At 42.9% G+C, this 12,608-nt stretch overlaps 1 protein-coding gene across 2 annotated transcripts in view; it reads right to left on the reverse strand.

Annotated features, from left to right (window-relative positions):
* OXCT1 (3-oxoacid CoA-transferase 1) overlaps window positions 1-12,608 on the reverse strand; it is a 107,109-nt gene that overhangs the window by 10,914 nt on the left and 83,587 nt on the right. Inside the window, exon 15 of one of the 2 annotated variants that reach the window (XM_036409790.2) lies at window positions 1,778-1,858. The exons of the other annotated variant lie outside the window; for it this stretch is intronic. Coding sequence (XP_036265683.1) covers window positions 1,778-1,858 — 81 coding nt within the window. The remainder of the gene's footprint in view (window positions 1-1,777; window positions 1,859-12,608) is intronic. 2 annotated transcript variants of the gene reach the window in all.

Consider the following 12,608-nt stretch of genomic DNA (forward strand, 5'->3'; position numbering starts at 1 on the left):
TCAGCGGGTCCTCACCTAGGCTGTGTTTTCTTAACACCTCCCAGGCTTTACCTACTTTCTTTCCTTTGTCTAGAAGTGCTTCTTTGATTTTATTCTCATATTAAAAAACTCCTAGTTATCACCAAAACCGGTTTGGCTCAGTGGATAGAGCGTCAGCGTGCAGACTTAAGGGTCCCAGGTTCAATTCCGGTCAAGGGCATGTACCTTGGTTGCAGGCACATCCCCAGTACGGGGTGTGCAAGGGGCAGCTGATTGATGTTTCTCTCTCATTGGTGTTTCTAGCTCTCAGTCACTCTCCCTTCCTCTCTGTAAAAAGTCAATAAAAAATATATATTTTTTTAAAAAGCAACCTCTAGTTATCTTTCAAGACTCACCATTCAATCTATCAGTTTTCTCATCAAGGAAAATATAATACATTGATTTAACAAGCATTCACTGTGTCCAGCAAGCACCATACTGAGTGCTGAATAAACAGTGATGAGTGAGATGGCAGAGCCTGGAGGTCATGTCAATACAGTGGTCAGTGCTAATCAGAGTAAGTACTGGGATTCAGAGAAGCTCCTGGAAGACTTGGGGAGGGACAGTGAAGACTTGTCAGAGAAAGAAAAAATAGCTGAGACATAGAGATGAGCAGCAATGAGCCAGATGGATGGGTTGGAGAGAGCATTCCAAGGACAGAGACGGGGCAAAGTACCAGAAAAACGCGGTGGGGGGATGTACACAGTTGGAAGCATTTCGTATGGCTGAAGTGGGGACCATGCTAAGGCAGAAAGTGGGAAACTGAAACTGGAGGAGAAAAGGTACAAACTGTAAAATTCCTTGCAAAACACGTTAAAGCTTATATTTTACCACCTAAAGCTTTCCTTGACACCCTCCCAGGCTGTCGGGCAGCCTTCCTGGATGTTCCCTCGTCAGCATCTGGTGTGCATCTCTCACAGCTGTTCCAGGTTTACATTCTACCTGCCGCTGCTGCCGAGACCACACTCCGCCTTCTGAGGCTAATGCTGGGGGCAGTCTGGTTCAGAGAAGGTGGCTTCATCAAGACACAGAATCGAGAAGATGACACCCTCCTTGCTCACTTATGAGAATGATGTCTTCCCACACCCTCGGCTCAACTCTGAGTCAGAAAGAGGGGGGCAGACACCTGCCCAGGAGGCTGCCCACTGATCAGAACAGCTTCCAGCGGCACCCCTGCCCAACGCTCCGTCTAAGAAGAAATCAATGTTGGAGGCATTGAAATGCGGCAGTCCGCTCTCTGACAGGGGCTAGGACATGCAGGAACCACAGATGAGGTTCACGGTGGGGCCTGTACTGTGATGTGCATCCAAATATCTAAAATCTATTTTTTTTCTGAGCTTCCTAGAATAAAAGCCAACCATTTGTACATGTGGTTTGGGAAAGCAAAGAAGAAAGGTAGAAAGGATAAATATAGTCTTAACTTTGCATATATCACCCGTCTCAGCAGTCCAAGCATAATGAGCAATAAAACTCTCGTTGGATTACATCACAGTCAAAATTACAAAGGTCAGCAGTTCAATTCTGCGTGCCTATGTCCATTTCTAGAGAGTTGCACATTAAGAATTCTACATTTTGAAACATTGACTTGATACATTTCCTATTTAGTCTACTCAGGAACTATACTATGTATTAAGCTAATCCTATGACTATCAATGTAAATCACTTTCAGAGCGTAACAAAAAAACCTGTAAAAATGCTTATCAAAATAAAGGTGGAGGCAGACATTAGAGGGAATAGGAGGAGAAAGGAAGGCATTTACCTTTTCAGTGATGATGCGGTTGACGCACTGCTTTCCAGTCAATGGCAATGTACATTTCTCCATGATTTTATGTGTATTTCCCTGTTTTCAAAAAGAAACATCAAAGAGAGAAGTTACGATTGATGCTCATCTGGAATTGATATATCTGCAGGACAAATAGGAACTGCCCCACAAGTGCAGGCTGATTCCATATCTCTGCACTCTCAGGCTGCCACTTTCATTTCTGTCCCTAAAATAATTCAGGGACAACACCCAAAGAATAGCCAAAGGCTTACATCAATTCCTTGGAAAACACCCTGCATGAACTTTACTTCTCACGCCCTGGTCCTTACGTCACGGAGCAAGAAATTTCACTTCTAGTATCCTGCTTCTTTTTCTCCTCCAGAGAATGGTCTCCTTGTCAAACATGAGCTTTATTTATTTACCAAGGGCAGGTTGGAAGCATACACGGAGTTGCAAATGCATACTATCCCCTTTGAAGTTTTTTATTTGTTAAAAAATTAATATATCAGCAGAAAACAGCAGTCCTTATCTCGTTCAGTTTTCTTAAATCAATAGGAATCAATTTCAATAATTTTTAGCATTGTCTTTTATACTTCTATAAATTTTCTTCTTAACTCAGTATTTTAAAATATAATGTTGGCCATGAAATTTTTATGGTTTAATCAATATTAGTTATTATCTACTAACTTCTTATTGGGGCATATGAAGACTTAACACTTCCACAAAACCCCAACCTCCATCATTTTCTTTCAGTTTCTACCCAGCTATTGCAACTTGTAGGTAAAACTTATGGTCAGAATTTACATCACACTGACAAAACGACCATGTCAAACTGCTCATTGTTAGGCCAGGCAGTGTAATAAACCATGATTAGATTCTCTTTCTTATACAGCCATTTGCTTTTCCTGATAAGCAAACATTTGCTTTTGTTCACTGGTAAAATGTGTGAACTGGCCACATCCACATTTCCCCCCAAATTTCCTTTAGCCACAGTACACTTTCTTCAAACATAAAATAAAAGAGGGATTCAGTGTGGTTTTTGCCCATTAGCTTCCCTGCCCACAATTCCCAAATTCCCTTTTCCCCCTACAGCCCCCCCCCTCCCGCCCCTGTGGCCCCTGAGGCACATCCGTGGGGCACAGTGGAAACATCAGTCCTTCTGATTGTATCAGTTTCCTTTCTAAGTAGCAAGCATCAGGAGCCCAGACTAATCTTTCCCTTGAGGCTGAAGGCTGACCTAGAACATCTATTGAAAATAGCTTGTCAGCCGGGACTGGTTTGGCTCAGTGGATAGAGCGTCGGCCTGTGGACTGAAAGGTCCCGGGTTCGATTCCGGGCAAGGGCATGTACCTTGGTTTCGGGCACATCCCAGTGGGGGGTGTGCAAGAGGCAGCTGATCAATGATTCTCTCTTATCGATGTTTCTAATTCTCTATCCCTCTCTCTTCCTCTCTGTGAAAAATCAATAAAATATATTAAAAAATACTTAAAAATAGCTTGTCAAAGGTCTTGTATGCATGCATATGAGCATAACCAATGGACAAAGACACTAGTGTGGTGAGAGCATGTGCTAGGCATAGGGAGGCTGGGGGAGGTCAATGGGGCACACTCCTTTTTTGGGGTCTAAAAGCACCACACATGATGTCATCAGCATCCTGAACCATCTTAATGTTTATCTACTACAACGTGTACCTGCTACCTGGTTTATAACTCTCTGAACACTGCTCAGACCAAGGATGTGTTGTTCGGAGGCAATGGCCTAATTAAGAAGCTCTGACTCCTTGTGATAACCTGCCAAGGCATTAACACACCAGTAATTAACAGGGTTTAGTGTACTAAATCCAATATGTGGCACAGAAGGAATTCAATACTTTTGAATGAATTAATGAGATAGAAAAGGGAAGTCTGTTGTGAATCTTGGATGGATTTAAAAGAAAGAAAAAAAGCTCTATTACTTTAATTTACTCAAAACTAGTGCTAAATACATATAAAGTGGTTAGACATTCTACCTTTAATAACAAGTTACATGCTTGTGGATCTTACTGTATAATAAAATTTATAACTGTAGAAATAAAACCTCATTTTCACTTCATTCTTAATTACCTATTTTCCTTTCCCAGTTTCAATGGAAGTATGCACATGTCATAGAAACTTAATTAAAGAGTTGAAGTTAACGATAAATGTGTGAACTCCTACAGTTATCAGGTCTCCTTACACTTTTTAAAAGTATCTTTTTATTGATTTTAGAGAGAGGGGAAGGGAGAGGGATAGAGAGATAGAAACATCCATGAGAGAGAAACATTGACTGGCTGCCTCCCACATACCCCTACTGGGGATCAAGCTCCCAACCCGGGCATGTGCTTTGTCTGGGAATCGAACCAATGACCTCTTGCTTTATGGGTCAATGCTCAACCACTGAGTCACCCGGGCTGGGCAGGTCTCTTTACATTTAATGTAACTGAATAAGGCCCACCACAATTAATCCATATCTGTCTGTGAGTGACGTGAACAATCTGTGAGCCTCTGAAAAATGTTCTCTGCAGGGAGCTCTCAATCTATTCTCATTATTTGAGCCAAATCTACATCTAGTGTGATGAGACAGATGCAAGTGTCAGGCACTCAGCAAGTGCTCAATGAATGTTAACTACTGCTGCCCTGGCTGCTGGGGCTCAATTGGTCAGGATCATCCCGTGTACTACAGCTTGCCAGCTCTATTCCCCTTCAGGGCACATGCCCAGGTTTCAGATAAGGGGCGTGCAGGAGGCAGCAGATGGATGTGAAAGCTTTCACATTGATGTTTCTCTCCCTCTCCTTTCCCTTCTCTCTAAAACCCAATAAAAATATTTTTCAATAATGTTTGCTGGTACTTACATTGAACACATTACAATCTGCCAGCTCTTAAATTCCCATATAAAGTTGGACATGTAATTACACAGAAAATGGCCTGAACACAATTCCTGGGACCCACAAAACTAATGAAACCATGACAGTCGGGCAGACCATATGGCTGCCTAGAAAACTGCACCAAGTGTGACCCTACAAGGTGATGCCTTGACATTTAGCTCCAAGATGTAACACAGACCAAGGAAAAGGAGAAAACGAAAAGCAGAAAGCTTGTGGAGTGTCACAATATCCATATTCAACAATAGGTTAGCTAGGAAGCCAACATGACTCACTCCCACTCTGGGGCTCAAGTCCCTCCACACCAGACTGGGCCCTGCACTGTGGCATGGCATTTGCATAGATTAATGATTCACAATGGAGGAATCATAGCTGAGTTTTTCACATTTAAAAATAAATCATAAAAAAGAGATGCAGTGTAGTTGGTAGCAAAGAACACTATACATTAGAAACCCGAAGACCCAGTTTTTCTCCACTCTGCCATTTCATAGTCATTTGGCCCCTGAAATTCCTCGTGCTATAGTTTTCTTCCACCGCCTTGTCTTTCTGACTCGATCACCATAGAAATCAAATGAACTGTTGGAGACAGTGCGGTGCAGGAACCAGGAGGGGTTGAGCTACATGCAAAGTCCTAAGGTTAGCGGGCCTTGTTCATCCTGATCATTCTGCTTCTTTCCCCACAAGGCGATGCCAGATGAGGCAGAGGATGTGAAGTGTAGCATTGAAAATGTTGAGGGCTCCTGACCTCAATGTGCCCCTCTGTGCCAGCTCCCTCATAACCTCAGTGAGGAGCGGAGTCTCCTTCCTCCACCTGCTTCTCCAGCTTTTCTCTTTCTCCCCTTTTGTCACTGATAGGCCTCGTGCAAGACCCAGGAGTTCACCCTCTTGACTTTAAATAACTTGGGGCCTCAGTACTTCTATTACTAGCTTCATGGTGATCTCGGCTTAACACTTTAGTAGAAGACAATTCTGGTTAAATGATAATAAATCCCCTTGTTATCATTGCAAAAGCTCCATGGTATCCCGATAAACTTAGTCCTGAAAAACAAGCTCTTTGCACTTGATGACAAGATTTCTTTCACCTGAGGCAGCAGAGCATTCCCACTCTGTAAGAGCCTGCTTTACATCAAACCCCACTTTATGCCCACATTTTCCGTTCAGTGCCTCCTAATGTCCCCTTGGAGGCACCTTCTTTGGGAATGCCCTCGTAATAAGGTGAAGGTAAATTCTAGAAGTTGGTTGTTCCTTAAGAGACCAGGTCTTGAAGCCTCTGTTCATGAAACACACATCACCGTGCTCCCCATCACCCCACATTCAAATGGCCACACCTGCCTATCCTTCAGGACTTGGCTCAGGTGTCATCTCCCTCTCCAATGCCCCTGCTCCAGTGTCCACAGATACCCCAGTGCTTCCCTCCCTCACCGCACTGGCTGTCACCGTTGATCTCCCTTCACACACACACCCCAACACTAGACTCCAGCTCACTGAATGCTGAGATGATTTACATCCACATCTGTGCAATGAGTGGAGTGCCAGGCAGCCACAGTGATCAAAACTGCTGTCTGAATACTATCATTTTGATTTGAGGAACTCAGAGTCCTCAAAGTCAGAGCTGTATACCACTATGTGACTCAGGGTTAGAGACCACTAGAGGCTGCTTTCTGGTCCTAAGACACATGTCTGTACCATACCAGCACCTCTGAGATCACTAGGAAAAAACAGCTAGAAGGAGTGTGTGTGTGTGTGAGTGTGTATGTGTGTGTGTGTGTGTGTGTGTGAGTGTGTGTGTGTGTGTGTGTGTGTGTGAGTGTGTGTGTGTGTGTGTGTGTGTGTGTGTGAGAGAGAGAGAGAGAGAGAGAGAGAGAGAGAGAGAGAGAGAGAGGGAGAAAGGACTTGTCAGACTGAAAGAAAGATAAAGGCATGATCAAGGGAAGAAGCACAGACATCTCATGACTGCAGAATGACACGTGCAGCTTTACACTCAAAGAAACAGTAAATGACAGTCCCTCCGCCACCTCTGCTGCTCCTCCTAAAGCATCAAGGCTGCATCCATCCCCTGAAAAGAGGGGTTACAAGGGCAGAACTTGGCAAGAGAAGACTCAGTGCCTTGTCTGGTGGCACAATAAAATCTACCACAGCCTCTCTGGGCTTGCCACCTATGCTGAAAGAGGCTTGGATGTCACCGCCCTGGAGTCTTCCTTCTTCCTGCTGGTCTCAATGCCTAAACCAAGTGAAACAGCTCCCATGCACACTCACAGATATAAAAGGTCAGGGCCTCTGTATTCCAAACATGTGACTGTCAAATCACTGCGGTGGCTGATGTGCTACATAGAAAAGTGAGATTTGCCAAATAAAGGAAATCAAGGTACACGGAATAACAGGACAAGAGGGTGCTGTTACTCACATTGAGTTAACCCTCATGGGCTATCTGTGGCCTTCACCCCTAATTCCATAGGGTTTCCAACAATCGACATGGGACTTCACTAGAGACTTGGCGGGCACTCACGTGTAGGGCGGTTGCTCTGACAAATAAATGGTTTCTATAAGGCAGATGTAGTAACTGTTTGTGGTTACAGGCACGTTCTCAAGGGGAGGACTCGCCAAATGAGACAACACACATAGCAACCCATTTCCCTGAGAACAGTCTTCAGGGCTATGAGATCTTAGAACAGAAGGCCATTGTTCTTCCATATAACACAGAAGTCTGTATCACGGCCTTTTGTTCTCTCTACTACTGCATGGTACAATCTCTGGCCTAAGGACGCAGAGCCCAGGGATGACCAGGAACCATTTTCTCTTTCCACTCATGAATTCTCCTGGCAACAGAAAGCTTCTCTTAGCATCACCTTTCCCTTTAAGAACTATGCACATGTAGTCATAGAATTTAAAGAATTAGTTTAATTAAATCTAAAAGGCATTTTAAATGGGCTTGTTGGTTGTTGGATTGAGTTCCACTGTTTTTCCGCATTTTAACATGATTTGCAGGCATTTCCATAATTCCGGGAGAAATAAAGAGGCATTTGCATTTTTTAAAGGTGAATATTCTTTTCCAAACAGATCCAGCCATGAATTATTAACAAATTATAAAATATTGACAAGCTTTTATGAATGGAAAATAATTAAACCAGCTGGAACTATGTTAAGTATCATTTATCCTAACAAAAGAAGGTTTATCTGATGATTCTTTTCAATGTTGCTGAAAATTACCTCAAAAATGTTTCCCAGTAAAGAGTTTCTTAAAAATATCCTTCATAAGTTGGCTTTTGGTAACACATTTGGCCCAAAATTAATAGGATTAGTAAGCCTCATTTGCATTTTATAATTCCTGTCCCAAAAAAGAGTAAAGACAAGTACAACAGCATCCAAGGTTTCCATGTGACACCTTCACTACCAAACACAAACTGAGCTTCATAAAAACAGTGTTCACAAAGATTTATTCTCAACTTTTCATGACAATATAATTACAATTCTTTTGATCGCTTCAGAAGGCAGATCTCCTACTGTAATAAAAATAAAACCCAAACCTGTTTTAGAAACAAAGCTTTCATTTATGTTCTTTAAAACAGGAACCCAAGCATTGCTTGCTTCCAGTAAGTGACAACTATGACTGCACTTCTTTGCTTTTGCGCTCGGAAAGCTATACCCTTAGGAATACACCCCCAGCACTGATGCTGAGAACAGAATACTTTCCTTCCCACTGTTCTTGGTGATAGTACTGGCCAGACAGAAACTTTTAGCAAAAGAACATGGAGGCCCAGAGGCAGAATACACAGATTCTCAGCTCGGTTTTGCTCTTAATTTTGCACTTGACTTTTATCAGAATATTTAACATTCATGAAATGTGTTTTGTCTTTGAAAGGAAAACAATAAGACTTATTTCTCAAGAGTACTGCCATGATAACATAAAGGCAGTAAGCAGAAAATTGTTGGAAAGAGTGAAAGATGTCCTATGTGTTCAAAGCAGCATTATGATTTAACAAATTAATGAGTTCCACAAGTCCTACTGTGCATCAGGCATGATTCTCCTGGGCTGTTAGGATAGACGGGTCCCCATGGAACTGACATTCTAGTGAAGAAGGCAGATGAAGAAGTGGGGCTCGTGTTTTATACAACACAGTAATTGGGAAAAGCTTCTCTGGTGTTTGAGCAAAGATCTGAGTGAACTGAGAGAGAGAGAGAGAGAGAGAGAGAGAGCCACACAGGTACCTAAGGAGGAGCATTCCAGGCACAGAGAATAACAAGGTAAGGCCCCTGAGGCAAGAGGATGTTTGGAATGTTCCAGAAACTTATAGAAAAGGAGCATGGCTAAATCTCAGAGGATGAGAGGGAGAATGGTAGTAGATAGAATCAGAGAGGGGGATGAAGTCAACAGATCATGGAGTACCTTAGAGACAACAGTAAGGACTCTGAACTTGAATTTAAGTGAGATGGAAAGCCATGGAGGGTTTCTGTGATGAGCAATAAGTAAAGTGATTGATTTCTATTTTTATAAACGTCACTCTGAGCACTGTATGAAAAACAGACCACTCACACGCATGTGTGTTTCCACCCAACTCTTCTGTGTGCTCTTTGACAACAGGAACCTAATTGTTAATGCCTCAACAGGCACTGTCTTCCTGCAGCCCAGTGCCCATTCCCTCAACCTGCAACACTGGGACCAAGCTCTGGCCCATCTTTCAGGTCTCCAGGCAGATGCTGCATCCCATGGACAACTAGCTCCCTTATAAAGGAACTAGATGCTCCACACTGTACACTGTACTTTATACCCTCTTCTGTTTTAAGTGTTGGTTTCAATGACTCCCTCCCCATGAGACTCTGAGCTGCCTAAAGAAAAGACACATCTTTCCAATGTTTCTTTCCTCAGACCCGATTAGGATGCTTGGTGCCTGGTCCTCAGTAAATATTTGGTGCCTGAATAAGTAGGTAAATCAACATACTCACACAAGGTAATTCTACCAAATTTCAAGCAAAGCATCAAAGAATATTCCTTTGGTCATTCATAATATCCAGAGATGGGAGGCACTAAGCCAACAAATTCATAAAACACTGACTCACTCAGGTGTGACTGTGCAGAGGTAGGAGTGAGACAGATAACAAGATTACAGGGGTCTGGTGGACACAGTTCTGACAGTGCCTGCTGCAGGGGTAGGAACAGTAAATACCAAGGGTGTGGTATTGCTCGAGGGGGTCTAAGCAGAAGGAAAGTTTCAGGGAAATGAGAATGATGTCACTTGTGTGTGTGCTGCTGTTGAGGTGGGTGTGGAACAATCAGGTGGAGTTGTGGAGGTGTCTACTAAGGAAAAAAGACAGTTCTAGAGTTCATCAGAGTTCCAGTACAATTTCAGTGTGAAAATAAGGAGTCCAGAATGAAAAATAGTAGTTGGTGCTAAAAAATTAAATAGCAGCTAAGAAAGATGTAGAGGATGAGAAAAGCATAGAGGCAAGGATGGAGTTATGTGGAATCCTGACAGGAACCCATGAAGAAGGAGGCAGGGCACCTAGGGATCCAGGATGGTGGGGCAGCTTGGTGAACCTAGCATATGCTTTACACTACAGCCTTGGGCCCAACACTACTGCTGCAGATAGCCAGAAGGAGGAAAAAGAAAGTCCAATGAAATCTGCTTTACCATTAAGGACATGGCTAAAAATTACACACGTTGCAAATACTCAAACGCCATTGACCCAAACTTGGTCACATTGGTGCATCTACATGCAACGGACTCTGAGAAATGTAGTCTGTCCCTGGGCTAATATGTATGTGCACAGGTAAAACTTGGAGAGTTCCAATACAGAAGAAAAGAAGGGGAGATGGATGCTAAGAGACATAATTTGATTTTCAGGTTGCCTTACGTACTTTGCTGATACCTATCTCACCAAAGCAAAGCGTGTTTTGACTCGCTAAAATGGAAAAAGAATAAGAGGAAATTCTGAAACTTAAAGCTTCAAATAAAGGGCAGGTGTGGGTGGGATGCTAGTGAAGAGGTAGCTTTGGTGAGGATGTGACAGGTATGCTATGATGAACACAGGCTGGATGACACTGAGGGAAATTCCTACCTCCACCACTTACCCAGGCAAGTTTCTCACTTGCCCTTGTCTCAGTCTTCCTTCACAGGGTCACTGAGAAGCTCATGAGATTCAGAATGTGTAATGCCAAGCAGAGGGCCCTGCACCTAGTGAAAACTCAAACTGATACTAATTTCATTTGTTTCTTCCCATTCTTAGAATGCATAAGAAGGACATGTCAAGAGAGGAAAAGAAGTTCAAGAAAATAGGTGGCTGGACACCACAAAACTTGGCCTACTTTACCATGTTGCCTACAACCCTGATGTCTAAGCTTCTACGGAAATCATGCCGCAATGCCAGGTGCACACAAGTGCCTCCCGTGGGGTCTCCAGAGGCAATTTTAAGGCAGGGAAGCGTTGGGAAGGTTCTTCTAGAGCAGCCCTGGCAGGCAGCCGGGTTCCAACACCAGCAGCTGCTGGCTGCGTGCAAAGGCTGGCAAGGAAAGAGTTTCCTTTGTTTTGTTAGAGCAACAGCAGCACAGGCATGCTTCTAAAGGTCAGGTAATGCTATATTTATGAGCCACCTGCCTCTGCTCCCCTCTGACAAAGCTGAAAACCACCTGACAGCTCCACCCTCTCAAAAAAACGGGCTGCTCAGAATATGAGATGACATGTCTTTTCATGACAATGAAAGTTTTAATCCTTCGTGGCAAAATTTTCACTCTTGTGTCTTACAAAACTCACGGGAGTTCTCCCCTATGCTGTTCACTTAATCATTAGGCTGAAGTTACCTGGCATGTCTACCAGAACAGATGGTTATCTGGAGAGGCTTTCAGGAGGGAAAAACCTGCCTCCCCTCCATCTCCTTTCCAGCCTCTACCAACTGTTTGGCCAGAGTAAAAGATGCACAAGAGAAGCAGGAGGTCTTGGTGTTGCCTGGAGCTGGGCCAGTAACAATGAGTCCAGGTGAACAATAGAAAGGAGCAACCACACATCCTGGACCACGGATAGAAAGTGAAGCTGGCCCTGACCAATTTGGCTCAGTGGATAGAGCATCGGCCTGCAGATTCAAGGGTACCAGTTTCGATTCTGGTTAAGGGCATGTACCCTGATTGCAGGCATATACCCAGTAGGGAGTGTGCATGAAAAAGCTGATCGATGTTTCTAAATCTCTATCCCTTTCCCTTTCTCTCTGTAAAAAATTAATAAAAAAAAATATATATTTTTTTTTAAAAAGAAAGTGAAGCTGGCAAGACAAGACACCTCTCTTGGTTAGTTTTTAAGATCTTAAGTGTGGACAAATCACTGTTATTACTTTAATCATAAATATATTTTCGTTAGTTTATTCAAGTGAAAGTATCTAGGAAAAAATATCTAACATCAGTTCTGTCCTAAAACCAAGGCCATTTCCCACTGAGAGAAGAAATAGTAACAAAAAACTACCTTGCTTCTGTGCAAAGCTTTAGAAGGGATTTCTAGTCAGAAATTTGAAATACTATTTCTTTTCCTCTATCAAAAATTTCTAGCGGAGGAGAAAAAACACATTTAAAACAAAGAGAATTTCTAAATACAGGCCTAATGTTTTGAAAACAACTGCACCAAAATAACTTAAAATGAGTTGGGAAGTAACAACAAAAGCAAAGTAGAAAAAGTGTTGTCCAAATAGACATGATGTTCCAGAAAATTGGACTACATTTGCATGCTTGGCTTCCTTCTGCCTCTGAAACGAGGTACTTTGGATGCTTCTGCAAGGCATCTCTTAGAAGCAACCTGTGCTGGTTTCATTTCCAATGTTTCATATTTATGCTCCACTGCTCACTTCCCACTGTTTACTAAACAGTTTATGATAATCCCACATTTATTACAGTTTTTATCACAGAGCCATTTCACAGCACACATCTCCCTATAGCAGAAGGTCCCCATGGC

This window comes from Pipistrellus kuhlii, unplaced genomic scaffold (genome assembly GCF_014108245.1).
Source record: "Pipistrellus kuhlii isolate mPipKuh1 unplaced genomic scaffold, mPipKuh1.p scaffold_m20_p_4, whole genome shotgun sequence".
NCBI lineage: Eukaryota > Metazoa > Chordata > Mammalia > Chiroptera > Vespertilionidae > Pipistrellus > Pipistrellus kuhlii.